The 21,987-nt window shown below is 32.4% G+C and overlaps 1 protein-coding gene across 2 annotated transcripts; it reads right to left on the reverse strand.

The window, feature by feature from the left end:
• Positions 1–7,897: 7,897 nt before the first annotated feature.
• Positions 7,898–16,857, reverse strand: LOC132639991 (uncharacterized). Of its 2 annotated transcripts, none has more exons than XM_060356388.1 (12): positions 16,429–16,857; positions 13,178–13,324; positions 12,899–13,013; positions 12,692–12,786; positions 12,125–12,237; positions 11,827–11,864; positions 11,257–11,492; positions 10,785–10,878; positions 10,503–10,693; positions 9,831–10,050; positions 9,352–9,519; positions 7,898–8,608 (listed from the first exon to the last, which is right to left on the reverse strand). In XM_060356388.1, the coding sequence occupies exons 1-12, from the start codon at positions 16,648–16,650 to the stop codon at positions 8,454–8,456; spliced, it is 1,794 nt and encodes a 597-aa protein (XP_060212371.1). In that variant the 5' UTR covers positions 16,651–16,857; the 3' UTR covers positions 7,898–8,453. The 2 variants fall into 2 exon arrangements, with proteins under 2 accessions (XP_060212371.1, XP_060212372.1); XM_060356389.1 differs by having other exon boundaries at positions 12,125–12,228; positions 16,429–16,856.
• Positions 16,858–21,987: the final 5,130 nt, after the last annotated feature.

Here is a 21,987-nt window from a genome sequence, read left to right on the forward strand (position 1 = left end):
ATGTACTTTGTCTCAAATTATTTATCTTTTTTTACAAGCCCCTTAAAAATATTAATTATGAGCAACATTTGACTAATTTTAGTCTTATTTATGTCTAATTTATAATCTCTTCAATAAATATTCACTCTAGTTATGTGTCATCTCTATTAATAATAAAATTATTTTAAGATAAAAATGAAAAAAAAAAAAAATTCACTATGATTTAAACTCCAAAATAATAAATAATTTGAGACAATTATTTTTAATAACCACGATAAATATTTTGAGATAGGAGTATTATTATGCCCAAAACCGTTAGCATTTCACAAAATATTGAGAAGGAGTAGCTAATATTAAGAATGAAACATAAAAAAAGAATTTTCTTGATATACTAAAATGAACAAGTAATAAAAAAATTATTTTTAGCATACTAGACAATAAAAATAATTTAGAAATCTAATGGTATATCAAAAATGAGATTATCTAATATAAAAAAGTCCCGCGTAAATTAGGACAAATGAATAAGTAGATTTAGTGATTTAACGTGATCAATTTTTTACAGCTCTATTTTTATCAAAAATATTACTATAATTTTTGAATTCATTGATCTTGTGTTATATAAGAAATTTGAAATAATTAATCAAACAAAGAAAGAAATACAAAAGTGACAACTGCAACAGGGACAAATCAACTACAAAGATGACCAAGTCTTACAAAGGAGACAACTCATATGGAGATTCAAGCTCAGATATTCAATCGAAGAAACAGGATTTAGGATCGATTTGGGTTTTTTTGGAGAGAGAAGCTCCTAGCTCCTGCTATGCTTATCATTTTCCCCTTTCCCCGTTCTGTTGTCTTTTATTTGATTTGAAACACTACTTTGCTTTCTTTATTAAATAAATAAAAGATCCACTAAGTCCTCTAAGTGGAAAGTTACTTAAAAAAAAAAAAAAGTGAAGTAGTTAATTAAGGTCTTTTGTTCATAGATATAAAAAAAAATCACTTTTTTTTTTAGAATTTTGGAGTTGGTGTTGTGCTTGGTCATAATTTTTAAAATTGTAGTTTTTTGTGAAATATGTTTTTTAAGTTTTTAATATTTCGGAATACAACTTGAAGTTGTATTCGAAATTTTTATGGCCAAACGCTGATTTAAAAAAAAAGTGATTTTTTTTTTCGAAAAAAGATGAATAATTTTTATGACCAAACGGCACCTTAATCTTCAACCTTACTTATCGATCGTTTACATCAATCATAATTATACCGTAAAATTCTTTTGATCTGAACATGGAAAAAAAAATCGCAAATTTAATGAATTAAGTTAATTTCGCGTGAATTAATTAATTTCCGGATTAAAAACATTAAGTAAGGAAAATGGAAATAAAATAAATTTGATCCAAAAAGATTAGCAATCAATCATTTGTGATTTGACCAAATCCAAATCCGAAGCAGAGCCAAGCGACGACGACGCGAGGGGTGGTCCTCTTCTCAATCCTTTATGAACTAGAGAATGTGTTGCTTAATATAAGCACACATATAACACTTTCAACCATCAATGTGAGAGAAGTGTTTATTTGAAAGGCTATTTTTTCAAACTTTCATTTCCGTTCACTTTTATTTTCCTTTATTTCTCAATTCATACTAGTACTTCATCTTTAAAGTTCCTCACTAAATATTATTTTAGTTTACTAAAATAACACCCACTAAATCCTACTTAGTGGCATTAAAATTAAAAAAAAATCTGACTAATGATAAGGGTGCAGATCTTTCATTCTATAGGCGGAGTGTAGCTAAGTTGCATCTGAGATGCTTTCTTTGATCGAGATTCAAGGGCTTATTTAGAAAACCCAGATTCCTTTTCTTTATATTGTTTGCTGCTTTCATTTAGTTTTGTCGGGAACATTGGTTTTATTGTACTTTGCTTTTATTAATAAAAAAATATCCACTAACTTTCTTAGTGGTATTTAACTAAAAAAAAAAAGTCTATGAGTAATGATGAAGTGTACTATAACTATTACCCTTCATTTAATGCATTTCCCTCTACGGCGGCCCAACCTTTTCTCGAGGATTTTTTGTGATTTAGACCATCATCCTCTAATTCTTGTCTTCACATTTCCATTGTTTAGATACAAGGATAAGAGCTTAATAACATTGAAAAAGAAATGTTGAACATTATTTTATTTCGGTTAAATATGTACTACTACTGTATTACATTGTGATATAGGAATATTATTTTTCTGATGATGCTGATACTGATATGTGGGTCGGTATGACACCTTGGTGTTAAAAGTTTATCTTCCCTTGGTACAGAGCATCTGCCCTTGGTCTTTATACAGAGCTATATTCATACAACAATAATAATAACTCAGTGAAATTTCACAACGTGGAGTCTGAAAATAGAGCTATATTCATAATATATGATTATATGTAGAACATAATTATGATTATATATTCTCATTTTATTAAATTATTTAATTATAATAAATTTATATGATTTGATGTAAATATTTCGCACAAGTAAAAACTAACTCCTCTTACGGTGTGGCTCTTGCTTCAGATTCACTATAAATACGAGATGTTTGCTTCATTGAGCTGCATGCTCTATTTTTACAGTATGATGTTATTTTTATATTATACTCAACGTGACACAACAATCTCAGAATTGTTAGTCTCAATCACAGAAATGTAAGCACTAAATTATGAGTTTGACATCTTTTAATAACTTTCGCAAAACCCCAAGCGGTATTCGGTAGGTAGTCAAAATTATCTCGAGATTATAATAATTTTGGAACTAATTTATTCATCTTTTGGTTTATTTTATACCATATCCCATCTCTTAGAATGAGATGCATTTTATACTTTATTTGGTACAAGGTATAAATTTATTTCTATCAAACATGATATAAAAAATTAGTGCTGGGATATTCCAGCTTATACCATGCACCAAACGACCCCTAAATATGCGTTACAAATCTATTATACTCTCCGTTCATAATAAGTATTCATTTAATCTTTTTATTTTAATTCACGAAGCGTTCATTTAACAAAATTAAGAAAAAAAAAATTTATTTTTATCAGATTCATCCCTATTTACTCAAAGCAATAAATAAGCAAGAGTATTATAAAATAAGAGTAAATTGGTCGAAATATCTAAAAAAAAATAGCTAATATTTTATTAAGAGATGTGAAAAAAGTTAAGTGAACACATAATTCGAACTTGATGGAGTATATACTGTATATAAAAAGATAAGATTAAACACACAATTACTATTCCCTCTGTCTCAAATTATTTATCGCTTTTTTGTTTTACACTTTCCTTAAAAAAAATTAATTAAGAGGGGTATTTTAACTACTTTACACTCTGTATGGATGTTGTTTCCTGTGGTTCATTAATGTACAGTACGGTATGGTACAGTATGGTGTTATATTTATTATACTGTATTAATGAACACGATATTTGGATAGACTGTATCGTTTATTGTGGTTTAATAACAAATTTATCGTTTAGTTTGATTGTATGACACTATATAATAACATATAATTTATTAAAATACCCTTAACTCTTAATTAGAAATTAGTTTATATATATTAATAAAAGTCAGGTAAAGAATACAATAAGAACTTTAAAAAATAAGAAGGTAGTGTGTGGGGATAGTGGAGGGGCAGGTGGTTGTGGAATGAGGTGGGGGTAGTGGGTGGTAGGGTGGGGTTGGGTGGTGGCGAGGGGTAGTGGGTGGTGGTTGGGGTGGTGAGTGGGTGGGGGTATAATAGAGAAATGAAATACGTAACCACGCAAAAATCACCAAATTCGTGGTTACAAAAATTGAACTTTTTCATGGTTATATAACTACAAGATTACAATACCATACAATATAAATTAAGAATAATGGATACAAACATGGTTTCATAGAAAATCATACATTAAAGAACCACGGGAAACAAACATCCAAACAGGGGGTTATCCTTATTTATGTCTAAATTATAATCTCTCTCCATTAAATGTTTACTTCATTTATGTGTTATTTCCATTAATAATAAAATTTACTAAGGTAAAACGAAGAAATGGTAAGCAATTATGCCTTGAGCTTCTAAAACAACAAATAATTTGATATAATTATTTTTAGTAATCACGACAAATAGTTCGAGAGACAGAGCAAGTAAAATTTAAAGTCACAATCTTGGATCTACCTTTGAATCCCACAATAGAATAACAAATCAAAAGCTCTTTCCCAAAATCTCATTAATTTTGAAATAAAAGCTTATTCATATTATATATCTAGTGTAAAGCTATATATATATATATATATATATATTATATTATAACTCGTATAGTTCATTTTTAACTCAAATTTTTATTAATGAAAGTATATAAGTTAGATAACTTAACTTATTATTACATAAATTTCTGTATTACTGTATAGATTTTCATATAGTAATCCATATTAGTAGTTAATATTCCGTATACTTTTTCCTAAATATGTAACATAGCCACAAACTAGTCCCAGGCCTAAAGAAAGATGAACAAGGAAGGAAACCTTACTTGTCCTTTGGCTGACCAAATTACTCCAAAGAAGGAATTTGCAATAAGCAAAATGGCATGCTTCTGACTTCACAACCACTCTAAAAGCTGCAGTCAGTCTCAAGTACAACTCTTTTTTTTTTTTTAAGTTTTTATTTATTCATACAGAAGTTAATAATGGCTTATTTACCTTCATTGTTTTCATTTTCATAGTTATTTATAGCAGTTAATTCTCCTTTTACCATGACTTTCTTGTTTTGTTATTCCTTGCTTTCATATTGTTTTCAATACGCTTGATCATATCTAACCTTTTGTCTTGTCTTGTCTTTCTTTCTCTCCTCTCTTGAGCCGAGGGTCTTTCGGAAACAGCCGCCCTACCTTTCAAGGTGGGGGTTAGGTCTGCGTAGACTCTACCCTCCCCAGACCCCACATAGTGGGATTATACTGGGCTTGTTGTTGTTGTTGTTGTTGTATTTATTCATACAGAAAATCGAAATAATATTGGAATATCAACATTTTCAATTTTTTCAATATTTATCAGAGCATGTATATGCCTATGCACAAAAAATATTGGAATATCAAAATCGAAATATTAAAATTTTTAGTTTCAATTTTTGCCAAAGCAGCACACCTACTCACAAATTAAATAATACTCCCTCCATTTCAAATCATCTGTCGTGATTTCTAAAAATAATTGTCTCAAATTATTTATCATTTTAGAAGTTCAAGACAAAATTAATTATACTTTTCTCTTTTAACCCTTAATAATTATTGTTCTTGAAGATTACAAACACCTCAATCATGCATTAATGTTATAATTGTCCAAATACCAATAAAGGTTAAATAGTATTAAACTCCTCCTAATTAATCTTTCTTAAGAGCGTATAAAAGATAATCACGATGGATAATTTGAGTCGGAGGGAGTACCGAAATATCGAAGTCCAAATACTAAAGTCCTTAGTTTTGCTATTTACCAAAGAGTGCGCACCTACTCATAAATAATATTCTCCGTCACAATTTATACGAAGATATTTTATTGAGTATGGTTTTTTTTTAAATAGACTTTTGAAAATTTGTAATCTAATCAGTCATTGAGAATTTTATGACTATAAATAATATCATTAAGGTGAAAATAGAAAATTTAAAATTAAATGTTTACTAAATATAAAAATATGTCATTTTTATAAAACTGAATCAATAAAATATGTCACGTAGAAAATGTTTGAAATATCGAAATCGAAATATCAGTTTACCAACTCACAAGTGACAGTTTCCTTATTCGACTATGAAAACAAGCAACTGCTCTCAAAGATTTACTATTTGTTGCTTCTACTAAAAAACCAAAACCATGCTGGTGGACAGTGTTTTTTGACAAATCATTTAATGCTATTTTGCCTTTAGGTTTCCTTTTTCAATGAAAATACCTACTCTATTCACATTTCAATGAAAATATGCATGCAGTAATTCAAACAACTCCACTGTTTTGAAGATTTGGCTATATCCTTTTACGTTAACTGCCATTTCTCAGATTTTGCTTATTTTTGTTGTTTCTTGGTTTGACCATTCCTGTTTTAGCTAACACACCATACCTTGTACCATATAATATCCCAATCTGATTCAGAAAGTAGCAAAGTGAACTATTCATTTATGTACAAAATAGGAGGATGTTTTTGTTCTAGTTTATGCTGGACAAAGGAGTTACTTTTGTCTTGGACTATAGTAGACTTTGCATAGAAAAAAGTTCTCCTGGTTTGGTTTTGAAAGTTGTTTTTATTGACTTTTGAAAAAGAATGAAAAGTCCTTTATCGAAACTGAATAATTTAGGTGTTCCATTATGTTTCACTTTTTCTCATTCATACCACATGCTTAATTTTACTCTATATTTTACTCCCTCCATCTCAAAATACGCATTGCTTTATCAAAAAAAAAAAACTGTCCCAAAAAATCAGTTGCTTTAGATATTTAAGATAAAAATTGGTAGTATATCTTTTCCAATTATTCCTTGTATTAAAGAACTATTTTTTTTAATATTGTTCAATTCTCAAGAAACGTTTAATAGTAAAAAAATTGGAGTTATAACAATTATAGCGATCAAACAGTATTCACACTATATTTGTATTGTTGGAATCTGTAAAGAATGTTTTCCAATGTTAAAATGATTAATAAAATGCAGAATATTCAAGAGGAAAAAATTATATTACTTTTATTAAATAGGGATGATTTAATTAATTATATATTGAATTTATTGATTTCTTAATGTGCCTGAAATCAACTAAAACGATACTTATTTTGGCACGGAGTGAGTATTAAATAGCGAATGAATCAGTGTTCATGTCTCCTTCGAACCTCTACTAGCACAATTTATTGTCAAAATCCTAAAGTTCAGAGTTTTTCTTAATATATGAATTGAGAGAAATGAATTGGAGAAATCCATCCCAAATTCAAATGGCTACTTACAAGTCAATATTCCATCAAAGATTTTCAATTTTGGTAAGTATAAAGGAGTAGAACTGCTCAAGTCTATAACTAGAAGGCTATTTTTGATGAATTCCCAAACACAAGGAACTATATTTGTCATTTCCTCACTTTTCAAAAACAACGTGCATGATTGATTGGTTTGACAGACTTTTTTCTAGCACATTCAGAACATTTCCACTTCGATCCATTCAAATGTAACTTGCAAACTCTGCCATTAAAAGGAACACCGCTATTTAAGGGCATTTTGGACATGATTTCATTGATTTGAAATTAAAAATTTATTTGAACATGTAATTTAAATTTTTAACTTATATTTTTTCTCAAAATTATGAAATTCCACCATTTGCAAAAATAATCAAAACTCTCATTTCTAAAAAAAATTTACTAAATGAGCAAATCATTAATTGTTTTTTTTTTTTTGATGAATAATGTAAGATACACTGTTCAGAAGGTTAAAGATAATCAGTTGATGGTAACGTGATTTTATGAAAAGCAGCAGGTAAACATAAATATGATTGGCAGAATTAAATTTGGTCGGTAAATATAAATATGGCAGGATTAAGTTTGTCTTCTTTACAAAATATTAACTTTGGGTAAAATGTAATCGATTTTAAAGTTGAGAGCTACTCTTTGGAGAGTGTAATTCCACCAGTGAAGTCTGAAGAGAGTAGAATGTACACAGATCTTAGGAGATAAAGAGATTGTTTTCGATACGACCTCGACAAGCCTACTTCAAATCAAACTTGAAATTGGATTGATGAATTCCCAAACACAAGGAACTATATTTGTCCTTTCACTTCTAAAAAACGTGGGTGATTGATTGGTTGGACAGACTTTTTCTCTCACATTCAGACACTTCCACTTCGAACTATTTTCAGATAAATCATATGTAAATATTGAAATGCCACTTGCAAATTCTGCTACTAAGAGGATCAACAGATCTAAGTGCCCGTTGAAATGAAACTAACTAGTACAATATTTTCTGGTTTGATTATCACATATGCAAGCTATTCAAAAACTGCTATTTACTAAAGTCAAAAGGCAGTTACTATAGTCACACCCGAAACATTTGATTCCGACAGCATTATAAGAAAAACAAATCCAGAAAACCTAGGACAATAATTCTGGTGTTCTGGCTTCAAAAAGAACTTAAGAATGGGAACTTAAGGAAGACGGCGACGAGATTACTGTCCTGAAAGTACCAGAGCTCCCCCTCAAGTGTCTGCCTGTGATTTCAGATTCTCGATGAAGCTACTCAACTCTGAGAACATGGCTAAACAAAGGTCTTGAGAAATTACTAAACATCCAGAAGCAATCCTTCATGGTGGCAGGTGCTGAGTTCTTGCAAAAGCTAGAAGCCTTCGGCGAATACCTGAGCTGACCTCTGATTACAACGTAAACAAAATTTAAACAGAAAACGAAGTCTTTCTGAGCTTTACAGTTCATTGATGTTGTCCTAAAGCGTAAGTGAAAATTCAGCTTAGTTAGTTTTCTTCTCCTCTTCTTTCAATGCTGGAGTATCTGAACTACTAGCAGCTTGATCCACATCTTCCGCAGCAAAACCAAACTCATTCACCCGTTTCTTATCCACTGGATAAACCCATCTCTGATATATGTATATTAAAAATATAAGATCTGCATAGCAGCAAAGGCAGATGAAATATCAGTAACCCAATTGGCCAATTGGGTGAAAGCTAACAGAATAGAACCACAGAAACGCATAGAACACTTGCAATGAGAGACGTCTAAGACAAGACGCCACAAAAATTAATGGCTCAACTACATCATTTAAGCTGAAGAAGGATGTAAAAGGAACAGTATCGTCCAAGCTATGTTTGTTCGCCGCTCCTTTGGCTTTCACAATCAGCACCTATAAATGGCAAACTCTAAACTGAATCCAGCATATAAGCTGTTGCAATCAAATAATCAAGTTCATCTTTTATAATGGTTAAAGAGTTCGAGCTTCTGTGAAAATGTAAATAGTACCCACTATTGAATTCTCTAACACTGAAAACACATACTTGGCATCTTAAAAGAATATTGCTTTTTTAAAAAAAAACTGACATCTTAAAGGAATATTGTCATAGATCATTTTCCGTGAATGTTCTTATCTAGCTGGTCACTTGGTTAACCAAGAAAATCTCAAGACCTTGGCTTTGGTGTCATAATGGAAAGATTTGAGACGGTCAATGAAATTCTCTAAAAAGAGTATATTATGTTCTTCGGCTTTGAGCTTATGATACAAATATGAATTCAAGTACAGCACTGAACAGGCAATACTAGCTTGGATTCCAAAAGTCATGGAAGAGAACGACACCACTGCTTAACCCAATAAAAACAATCAATAGACTAGAAAGAATTTTACTTCAAAAACTTACCATCACGGAACACGGACAGCCGATGTAGCATTGGCATTTTTATCACAAATGCAAACAAATCATCAATGATGGTATTTAGAAATTTGTAGGTCATCTGCCTCCAAGGCATATGAGCAACGGACTTCAGCTTATAATTGATGAACAACTGTGGACACATCATAATAAAACCTGCAGCAGTAAGAGTAGAAAATAATAAGATTAACAAGAAGCAAAGTGATAGGAGTATATGACATTAGAAGTCCCTGCTTTAAATGGTTTTAAGAATACAAGCTTATAGAAAGTGCAAACTGTGCACTTCTCCATCTCTACATATCTATTCATGGAAATTGTAATATCAGCTGCAAGATCATCTGAAAATGTTCATCACATTGTTCAAGCAATGCGAGCCTTAGAACTATGTTATTAAGATCCTAAATACCAGAAGATAAAGAGTCAAGGGAAATGGAGAGCAGTCATATGAAAATACTACAGAAACTTACCGAACATATAAACGCAGCTTGTCAGGGATGAGAGGATCCACGAATACCAACTCTTGTGGCGGTCATACATTAGAGAGTATATGGCAAAGCACACGGCAAGGAAGAACAACACATAGGACAAGTACTTCATGGCAAGATCATCATATTCTTTCGTCTTATTTCCAGCATATGATTCCCTATCTCGGAACCTCAACATAGGTATTCTACCAGATCTGTCAATCTAGAAATCAAGGACAACTAATAATAAAACTACTGGTGGTTTGAATTTAAGCTTAACCAGTCACAGTATGTAAAAAAGAATAATTAGTGCTGAAGGAGACATTCATAAGTTTGAATTCAATTACTCATCATAAATTAGTTTTCCATGAAGTATTCTATCCCCTAAGCCACTCAAATTTCCAAGTTCATCATACTAAATAATATGAGACCCCACAAGAAGCAATTAGGTGAGAAGCAATTATGTAAGACAAGGACACATGGAACTTTGTCTCTGTCTGGGGTATTTGTGTCTCCTGAATACTAGTCAATAAAGAAGAATATAAGGGTTAAACAATGAAATAATGGAGATAACTGACAATCAAACACCAACATGAAATTAGAAGACGTTATTATTCCAACCACTGGCAATTAAGAAGCTAAACAAAAATTTGACTCAATTATTAGTGATCATACCTCAACGTGCATGGCCTTCCCTATTTTCCAGAACTCAATACAACAACCAACACCGGAACTTGCAAGTATCATCCATGAAGTATCATTATCGAGCAAGTACAGGAATACAATAAGCTGGCAAACAAAGTTCACGACCACTGATTTTGCAGACAGCCCTTCCATGGACTTGTTTTTATTCCAAAACTGAATATCTGCAAGGAAAATCAAATTTATTCTGACTCCAATCTACTCCACACTTCCTGTAATTTCCTTAAAAGGCCAAATGCTCACTACTATACTTACCATTCTTGAATGCCAGGAAGTCAAATAGTGAATGCATTACTGAGACAATCATGGTCACCCCCAAAAGGTACGGATTTCCTTCCAAAAACACTCTCTGGAAAAAGTGTAATAAATCACATGTCAAACACATAAATAACAGTTGAACTGTGTGAGAATAATAGATGCTGCTAAGAATTCACATCATGGCCACAACTCGTTTGGACTTCTGGAGTTGAAACTTTTTGAAATATTTAGGGGAACAGGACATGCAAACAGAAAAAAACACGCATAGTCTAGATAAAATAAACAGAATATACACCAATAATGTGATTTTCCTGCTTTTCTATTTCGTAATGTCCAGTATATTCAGTTGTCTGCATAATATCCATGTTTGTGTACACACTACTCAGGGTTAACGACAAATCATTCGCATCTGGATATTTCATGCAAAAATGTTACGTCAATGTGTACTGCAAAGCAAAGTAAATGATACCTTTAGTTCATCAGACTCCCCCTCGAGCATGCTACCATAACTACGATGAATCTGGAAGGACTGGTCCATCTGCAGGAATAGCTGCCATTTTGTCATGCTTATGGGACTCACCTCTAGATGCAGAGGCACCTCTGTTACTGTATCATTGAGAGCTATTAATTTATCCCTAAGTAACCAAAACTCATTGAAGAAAACAGTCGGATAGTAGTTTCCTGTTGTAGATTCGATGTTCATGTCTAACAAGCCAGGTCAAGGAATTGAACAGTGTGAAAATATCTTTTGTGAACAAAAAAAGCAGACAAAGATGCCAACTCACAGAGTAAATAAAAGAGCAGAAGAAGAAAGGATTCAGCATGAAGGAAATCATAAACTTGCATCTAACAAGTTCAGAGTTCACTAATATCTTCCACAATTATTTCATTAAAAAAAAAAAAAAAACTTCCACAAGTTTAATTGAGATGATTCTTGCCTTCCGCAGAAGCATCTTACTATTGCAACTTTTTTTAGCTGAATGCATTGTGTAAAAGGAACCCATGAGAAAAATAAAGAGACGGAGGAAGTAAAGGATACAAGGAGCAACAATAGGTGGAATGGCATTTCCCGTGTATCTGAAAAAAGAAAAGAGCAGAGTGTGGAAAAACAAACAAGAGAAATAACAGTATGTTAGAATTGTATACAGAAAAAGGAAAAACAGTTAAAACAGATCAGAGAGAGAGACACATCTAGTTAAATAACACAAACATATAACTGCAGTATACTGAACGTCAAATTCTCATTCTCATTTGGTTACAGAAAACATAACTAGATAAAAACAAATTTACTCTTCAAACCAGAACTCTATAAGAAATTGCTGGTCAAGTAGGCATACCCTGTGAAATCATCGACCAAGTTGATTGTAACATTAGGTTTCCAATATGAAATCCATTCAGGAGGACCATCCTCCTTAAGATCATCTTGAGCTTCTTGAACTGCCTGAGGAAACTGCTCATCAAACCTCATGATTACATGGTATAGAAAGTCATATATTGTGAAGGGATGACAATGCATATTCACAAACAAAACTTATTACACCACAATGTAAAATAGTCAAAAGACCCATTCTATGGGCTTGGGAGTTGATGTAATAACGTAAACTAGTCAGAAGATTCATTCTTCTGGCTGGGGGCCGATTTCATAATGTAAAATAGGCAGAAGATTCATTCCGATGGCTGGCAACCGATGCCATAATTAAATAGTCAGAAGATTCATTCTGCAGTCAGAAGGCTCATTCTGTTGGGTGGGAGCAGAAGGTAGGAATCTCAAGGGTAAATTTGAGGAAAATGGAGGCAGGAAAGAAACTCATCAGGCATTAAATGCATAAACAAATGTCTCAGAAAAAAAAAGCCCACAGATATTACATAGAAACACAAGTCCAAATATAAAAACACGGGTGTACCTCAGGAATGGTGACATCCTCCTTCGAGTCCTCAGAATTTCTTAAAAGGCTCTTCTTCTTGTTTGCTTTAGATTTGGGTAAATATGTCACAATAGCTGAGTTCACAAAAAAAAAAGCACATTAGAATTAGGCACTCACAAAATTCCACCTTCTATCACCAATTCACCATAGATAAGGACAAGAGCTTCACTGATATCAAGATCTTACAATATGTCCGTCCAAAAGCAGCCAATGGCTGATACTCAGGATCATTTGGATCAGGAGAATACCCAGAGCGTGCAAAGAAAACATGAGCATAAAGACTCCCGTTGTTCTTCACTGCCTGAGAGGAAACAATCATAGGTAGCCAAGTGCTGATAAGTACTGTGCCAAAGTAAAAAGATAGTGCAAGACAGTAAAGACCCATGCATCCAAAAGAGAACGGCAGTATCCTGAATCAAATGTTTGTTCATATTGAACAACACATTTAAAGGCAGTTAATGGTACCTCAGATGGCTGATACTTCAAAGAAAGAGTCCTGGTACTCTCTGGTCTCCAAACTGCATATGGTATATTTGCCTCATGCCAAATAAGTGCACCTTCATTGCCAAAATCACTGAATTTTTCTTGTTCGGAAAGATAGAGCCACATGTCCTATTAAAATCCATGCCAGAAACTTTTAAGTTGAGCATAATTGTAGTTAATAAGATGTTGTATTCACAAAGTAGTTCTCAGAAATACTTGGCATAATTGTGTAATGGAAAGATGAAATAAAGGCTCCCCTGCCCCCACTACTCTTTACCTCAACCCGTTGCAGTCTAATTCATCAAAATTTTCACAATTGATTTATTTTCATTGCATAATGACCGCATTTCGTCTTCTTTTTTTCCATTTATTTTCATATTTTTTTAGAAAGGTAAGAATGATATAGATTTCTGCAGCATAAAGGCAGGGTTTAGTGCCATTTTTACATCTCAAAGGGCAAACAAAAGTCCTTGATTCTTCTAACAAGATTCTAATTCTAAAACTTATAAAATAGTTATGAATCCTGCGTTTGAATCTCACCGCCATGATTATCAAAAAGAATTTTGCGTGCTTAGCCAATGAGAAAAGATCTCGTGTCCGTGCACGCGGGTGAGCATGTTGACATATACTCGAGCAAAAAAGAAGTATGCTCTCTCTAATAGCTTAAGCTTTTAGATGGATTATTACACACCGCAGCATCTATATAATAAGAGGCTGATATAGCTCTTTGTAGCAGGTTTAATTGAACTCCCTACTTTCAGTTCGAACCATGTAACATATGAAAAGTAAATGTAAAAGATGCATACATGTATAAAAATAAGAGTTACTGGTCAAGAACACACCTAAACAATCACTTTTTCGCGAGTTTCATACCTTAACTATCCATTGTTCCCTTTACCTACCTAAACTATCACTCCCTTGGTATTAGAACACACCCCGATGCTGAATTGGCCAAATATTTGAAGTCAATCGACAACATGCGCGTGCAGGCCAACTCAATATCGAGATGTGTTTTAATATAAAGGGGGTGATATTTTAGGTAGGTAAATGGAGAACACACCTCGATGCTGAGTTGGCCAAATATTTGAAATCAATCAACAACAAGCGCCTGGAAGCCAACTCAGCAGCGAGATATGTTTTAATATAAAGGCAGTGATAGTTTAGGTAGGTAAATGGAGAACCCACCTCGATGCTGAGTTGGCCAAATATTTGAAATCAATCGACAGCAGACGCGTGGAGGCCAACTCAGCATCGAGGTGTATTTAATACAAAGGAATGATAATTTAGGCAGGTAAAAGGAACCATGGATAGTTAAGGTATGAAACTCGCGAAAAGGTGATAGTTTAGGTGTGTGTCTTTGACCAGTAAAGATTGCACATAGTCTGAACGCACTAATTCTAATTTCTATATAATAAGAGGCTGATATAGTCTTTCGCAACAGGTTCAACTAAACTTATACTACTTTCAGTTTGAATCATATATTCATATGAAAAAATAAATGTAAAAGATGCATATATATACACACGCGCCTGCGCTCTCTCTCTCTCTCTCTCTCTCTCTCTCTCTCTCTCTCTCCGTTCACTTTTACTCAAACTACATGGCCTTTGATCAACATTTTAAGATGTAGTTTTTCATATAGTTTTTGAACATCTAAATTTTAATTTTAAAACATTAAACAAATCTAACTCAATTTAGCTTCGAAGATTAATCAAATTGACTCCCAAGAAGTCAAACGTGACAAGTCAAAGTGAACTGACGGAGTATAATAGACTGCACACAGTCCAAACGCACTAATTCTAATTTCTAATTAGATGAATCCTACTAATTACAGATAGATAAAGGAAGACTAACCAAAAGTGTGCTTTCTCTAATAGCTTAAGCTTTTAGGATAGATTATTAGTATTACACACTTCAACATCAGATTCAACTAAACTTACTACTTTCAGTTCGAATCATGTATACAACACAACAACATACCCAGTGTAATCCCACTCAAATACATATCAAATCATGTATACATATAACTAAATATATGTAAAGGATGCATACATATAATCGACTGCACACAGTCTGGACGCACTAATTCTAGCTTCTAATTACATGAATACTACTTCCTCCGTCCCACATTATGTGATATAATTCGCTTTTCAAGAGTCAATTTAACTAATTTTTTCAGCTAAATTAGATTAGAATACTTCAATAAATGTAAAAGATGCATACATATATATATATATATATATATATATATATATATATATATATATATATATATATGTATGTATAATTGACTGCACGTAGTCCAAACGCACTAATTTAATTTCTAATTAGGTGAATACTACTGTTAATTACAGATAGATAGAGGAAAACCTAAACTATCACTTTTTTAGCGAGTTCACACCTCAACTATACATCATTCTCGTGTACATAGTCCGAATGCACTAATTGGCGCAAAGGTCATAGTTTAGGTGAGTATTTTTGACAATTAACTTTAAATAATAGACTGCAGATAGTCTGAAAGCACTAATTCTATAATTAGATGAATACTACTGATTAAGGCATGACACAGCTTCAGTTAACTGAGGACATGATGCATATCTATATATATATATATAATAGACTGCACACAGTCAAAACGCACTTAATTCTAATTTCTAATTAGATGATACTACTACTACTTATAGACAGGACATGACATAGCTTCAGTTGATCGAGGACATGATGCATATATATATATATATATATATATAGACTGCACACAGTCAAAACGCACTTAATTCTAATTTCTAATTAGATGAATACTACTACTACTTATAGACAGGACATGACATAGCTTTAGTTGATGAGGACATGATGCATATATATATATATATATATATATATATATATATATATATAGACTGCACACAGTCAAAACGCACTTAATTCTAATTTCTAATTAGATGAATACTAATACTACTTATAGACAGGACATGACAAGCTTCAGTTAGTTCAGGACATGATGCATATATATATATATAATAGACTGTACACAGTAAAAACGCACTTACTTCTAATTTCTAATTAGATGAATACTAATAATACTTATAGACAGGAGCACAGCTTCAGTTGATCGAGGACATGATGCATACATATATATAATAGACTTCACACAATTAAAACGAACTAATTCTAATTTCAAATTAGATGAATAACACAACTAATTACATATAGATAGATGAAATTAACTAACTAACCAGAGGTTCGCCTTTATGAAACAGATTTGAGATCTGGAAATTAGGAACAGACGGATCGGATGAAATCGGTTTCTTCGGCGAAAAAAACTTGGACGCAAAGTACCAGAAAACCGCTATCCTTATTACTCCGGTCAACATCTGTCCAATTCCACGCTGTTGCTGCGGTTGCGCCGCCGCCTCCGCCGCCACTGCTCCGCCACCTCCATTCGCCGGTGGCGCCATCGTTCGATCTAGATTGGTTTTACAGTGCAATTAGTTACAGGCGGCGATAAATATCTCGAGAGAGAAGTAAAAGAGTGAAAAAATGTGAGAGTGGAGGTTTATATACTCTAATAAATATCGAGGCGATTGGAACAAGGAGATATTTTTTGAGGGAGAAGAGAGTGTAGTTGGGACTTGTTTGGAATCTTAAAAGCGGACCCGAAAATTAAGCAAAATGAACCTCAAATTTAATTAGTACCCGTATTAAATACTGAGATCTTTAGCCTGTGTACATGCGGCTTATAAGCTAAAAAAAAATTAAGTTGACGTAGCTCAATTTATTTTGTTTGTTTTATAAGCTATTTGCAGCTTATAAGCTGTTTTAGATAAGCTAAATCAAATAGGCTTAATTATTTTTTTAAGTATATTTAAGCTGGTCAACCAAACACTCAAAAAAATTGAAAACAGCTTATAAGCAACTTATAAGTCAATCCAAACGGGCTTCTTATCTCTGTCCTTGTGCGGGCAGAGGGGTTATTTTCGAAAGACTCTCGGTCCAAAGAAAGGAAAGTAAAGTGAAAGTAATAGAAAAATACTTCGAAGTAGATCAAGAAGTATAACAGTAAAATAACAAGATACCACATAAATGTTAATACACATCGAAGAGTAAGAAAATATGTGAGTACTAAACAATATTGCTAATAACAAGAGGCAAAACAAATGCAGCAATAAAGAGCAATACACATTGAAGAGACTACGCGATAACTAAATACCACTACCTACTAACCTATTATCCTAATTTTCGACGTCCATACCTTCCTATCTAAAGTCGTGTACTCAATCAGCTGAAGTTGTATCATGTCTTGTCTAATCACCTCCCCCAATTCTTCTTCGGCCTACCTCCTAACTCCTGTTATTGCTATTGCTATTGCTAAATTTGAATTACGGCGTGCTCCAATTAAGCATCTAAACATGTGATAAAGTGATCCTATTAGACATTTTTTGTTTCAATTTTGAAAGGAAAAAAAAAACTTTTTCATGTGTACTCAAATGTTCATTAAGTAGATATATTAACCACTTAAAATATGTCACTTCTTTTAATTATACGCATTCGCCTCAATAATCTGTAAAATTCAAAGCATTTTCTAATTAAGGTTGATGTGTATATTTAAAGAAGATCGACATATTTTGTATGATTAAATTAATTACCTAATAAACATTTGAGAACACGCGCAAAATGAAATTCCGAACTTTGAATCAAAAATGTCTAGTAGGAGTATTTTATCATGTGTTGTAGTTCAAGTGTTTAAATGAAGTTAACTAAGCAACTTAAGAGACTATTACCAATGTATTAAGCTTAAAATATTTGAAGTTTAGCCGTAGTTCGTGGCGATTGGAACAAGGACATATTTTTTATGAAAGGGGGTTGAGGGAGGAAAGGAGTATACTTGGGATTTGGAATCTTAAAAGTGGACGCGACAATTAAGCAAAAATGATCTCAACCTAAAATTTAGTATTAATCATATCAACTTAAGTTATAGTAATTTAATGGGGTGATAGTATATACTAAGTTAATCGTGATAAGTACTAAAATATGTTTATTTTGAAAACAAGTCATGCATTTATTAATTTATTATAAATACTAAATGTTGATTAAATTTACTATTCAAAGGGTAAAAATCAAGTAACACTCTGTATTTACGCCAAACTATATCAACTTATTATGATTTAATAAGGTGTTCAGCGGTAGCATGCGCGTACATAGCCTATTAAATAAAGATAAAATTTATTCGGACCCGAGATGTGTACCAAGTCAATGTATGCATGATATGTGTTTGCATGCATATTGCTTTAGCACTCAACCACCGTAAATTAACATACATCCTCACTTTATTAAGATCACTTAACTATAATAAATTTGAATGATTTGGTGCACACCAATAAGTGCATACAAAATTTTAGAATGAGGGGAGAAGGCGTATAGGAAGAAAGGTTTTTCAATTCGTTCAAAAACACTTGAAACACATCACTACAAATACTTTGATATTTTTGGAATTCGCTCTTTTCGCATTATCCAAAAGTTCATGTACGACTGCATTTATAAAGATTAACATAATTCGTTGTTGTTGTACACTTATGTAATTCTTGGGTTAAGGGCCCAAGTCATTTTCAAATTATACTTTTAAGGAAAGGAAGTGTAGATTTATTGTTAATGAGATGAGATTTAGAAGTTTGATGACTAACTTGAGACTAGGAGCCCGTTTGGATTGACTTATAAGTTGCTTATAAATTACTTATAAGTTGTTTTCAGTTTTTTTGAGTGTTTAATTAGCCAGCTTAAAGTCATTTTGTGCTTAAAATAAACTCAAAAAAATAATTGGATCCATTTGACTTAGCTTATCTAAAGCAGCTTATAAGCTGAAAACAGCTTGTAAGCATAAACCCATCTAAACAGGCTCTAGAATGCTACAACTAATATTGAAATGGCCATAGCTAACATTTATGGGGAAATGGAAAACGAAAGTGGTTGGTCCTACTACATTATTACTATTAAACATAATCGAAATTACATGGAAACCAGAAAGTACAACATAAAGAGCAACTCTATTTATAAAAATCATACTAGAAGAAAAGCGAGGCGTAATTAATACACTTCTGGTCGTTTGGTGAGTGGTATAAGCTGGATATCCCAACACTAATTTTTTATACCATATTTGGTAGAAGGTATAAATATATCTTGGGATAAATTTATACCTTATACCAAACAGAGTATAAAATGAAACACAATCTTAGGGATGAGATATCCTACTAACCTTGAGATAATCTTATCCCATCTCCCAAATGAAATAAATTAGTCCAAGACTTATAATTTCGGGATAATTTAATCCGCATATCAAACGATCTCAGTCCAATGGATTTGCTTTAGGTAATGTTATGCCCACTCTTTCTCACATGTCCACAGCACATCAAGTAGAGTAGAGAAATTAAAACCTATATAAGCAACCAAGCGTGAGGTGTGTCACTTTGAGTTGCATATATTATCTCTGGACAAGGTCGTTTTTTTTCCATGACTAAACGAAACATATTTCGTATGCTCATCATTTTTACTTAACTCTGCTTGTCTTGTTGAGAATATATTTTGCTTGTCTTGCTAAGAATATCTTTTAAATAAACTTTCAGCCTTATCAACTCAAATTCTCGTGTCTCGATATAGCTTTCAATCATTCACTATTAACTGAATACCTTTTGGAATAAAGCAACCTCTCACATTGCAATTCTCTAAGGCTAGTGGCTTACGTAAGAATTTCGACAAGCGGTGTCGACATTTAAATAAGCGATCAACATATCACTATGGTCACTGGTGGATGTAGCCTTAGTGCCACAAGTTCAATCGAATCCGCTATTTTTATACTAAACATAGATATATTTATGTAAAAAGTAATAGAATTTCAACAAATATTAGATTATGAACATTAACATATCAAGTTAATAGCAAGCAGCGCCAGAAAAAAAGGAGGAACTTTTTTTGTGTGTGAAAAGGGAGGGTAATGTTTTGCAAGATGTTGGCTTTAAGTTAATTATGATAGCATTGATTATGATAAAATAACCATTGTTATACTGGTTTAATCCATTTTAAACCTAAGGGGACAAGGATCAATCCTCACGGGCTCAATTCATTTTTTAAAAATTGTGTGTTTCAGGCTCAATCCGTCTTGAATAACTTTATAAAGTTGTATTTTTTAAAAAGATTGTGTGTTTCAAGCTCGGTCCATTTTAAAAATGCTTTAAAAAGTTGTGGAAAATGCGCACTAGCACTTCGAACCTTTGACCCTCAGCTTGAAATCAATGGCCTAACCATCAGGGCAGGTATTTCATGTTGTCAAGTGATGTTATCTAATAGAATATGTATGTTTCTAAAATTATTTATATGTGTATTTAATATAATTTCCCAACGAAGCGGTGTCGCCTGACACCCTCAGATGATTCGCCCATGGGATTACACGTGTTCATCTCACTCTTTTAATGTTTATAAATTCAGAGGCTTGACCTTACTTTTTCACGCACTGAAAATATGAAATTTCTCCCCCTTTCTTTGCATTGTTTCTAAAAAAAAAGACAAGTGTCATTTGCTCTGTCATTTAAGTTCACTGAAGTTCTGTAATTTCAAGTGCTGCTATTATAGAATAATTATGCGTTCTATCGTGGGCAACAATGAGGAGACTAAATTTCTTAAGAACAAACAAGAAACTTGTGGGCTCAGAATAATTTTTTATTTGTTTCTGTTTTTTTCTTTGTTTAACTAATGTTTCTGCATTTGCATTTCTGCTTTTCTGTTTTTCTATTTATGAACACAATTTACTCACACTTCTCTTTTTATTTCCTCTTGTCAATCAACATACAATATCCACGTGCCTCTAAATATATAAACGTATTATTTTTTATGAGGTTAACTAAAAAGAAATGTGAGCCATATAAATTCGAAGTATAAATTAATAGCTGAGGGGTTTACTTTCTTCAAATGACCAGGCTATCTTGTCAACTTCTTTCAGTAACTTTGGGAAGAAGCATATATTTAGCATTTGTCTACTACTTATGGATCCGAATTCTCTCCATTAACATCTTCTTCATTTCCCTTAATTTCCTCATATTGTCTCGTTGGTTTAAATTAAAAATTTAAAAAGTTTCTCAAAAACTCAAGATTCCTTATTTATTCCTAATAAGTGTAAGTGATCAAATTGCAATTTATTCTTTGCATATGCATAAAATAATTTAAGGGCATTTATGGTGGATTTAATGGGAAGATGACACATAAAGAAATTTCGTCATATAAACAATAAATTCAAACTAATCGCTGAATTAAAGGAGGCAAAAATCATTAATGTGTGAGAACGTGCAAATATACCCATGAAATTTGTGAAAAGATGCAAATAAACCCTTACAAGTTACAATGACTTTAATTTTAATAAAATTTTTCCGTTAGCGAAAAAGGTAAATTTGCACCGGTGTAACGTAGATATATATGCACCACTATTTAACAAGGGCTCTCATAAATCGCAAAGTTAAGAAGTATATTTACACCTTTTCCCTTCTTAAAATTAACAAGTTTCACCTTTCTGTTAGTCACAGTTAAAAACCTAACAGAATATTCACATGCAATTTCATGTGGATTACATTAATCGTGTAACTTTGACTAACGGAAGGATTAAACTTGTTAATTTTGCGAAATAAAAAGGGTATGTTCTGCTCATCATAATACTTTAAGGATGTAATTTAAGCCGTAGGTACAATTAAGGAATGTTTTTGGCCAAAATCGAACAAAACATATAACTAAAATGGGCTTATAATTTAGCCGTAGGT

This window comes from Lycium barbarum, chromosome 5 (assembly GCF_019175385.1).
Source record: "Lycium barbarum isolate Lr01 chromosome 5, ASM1917538v2, whole genome shotgun sequence".
Lineage (NCBI taxonomy): Eukaryota > Viridiplantae > Streptophyta > Magnoliopsida > Solanales > Solanaceae > Lycium > Lycium barbarum.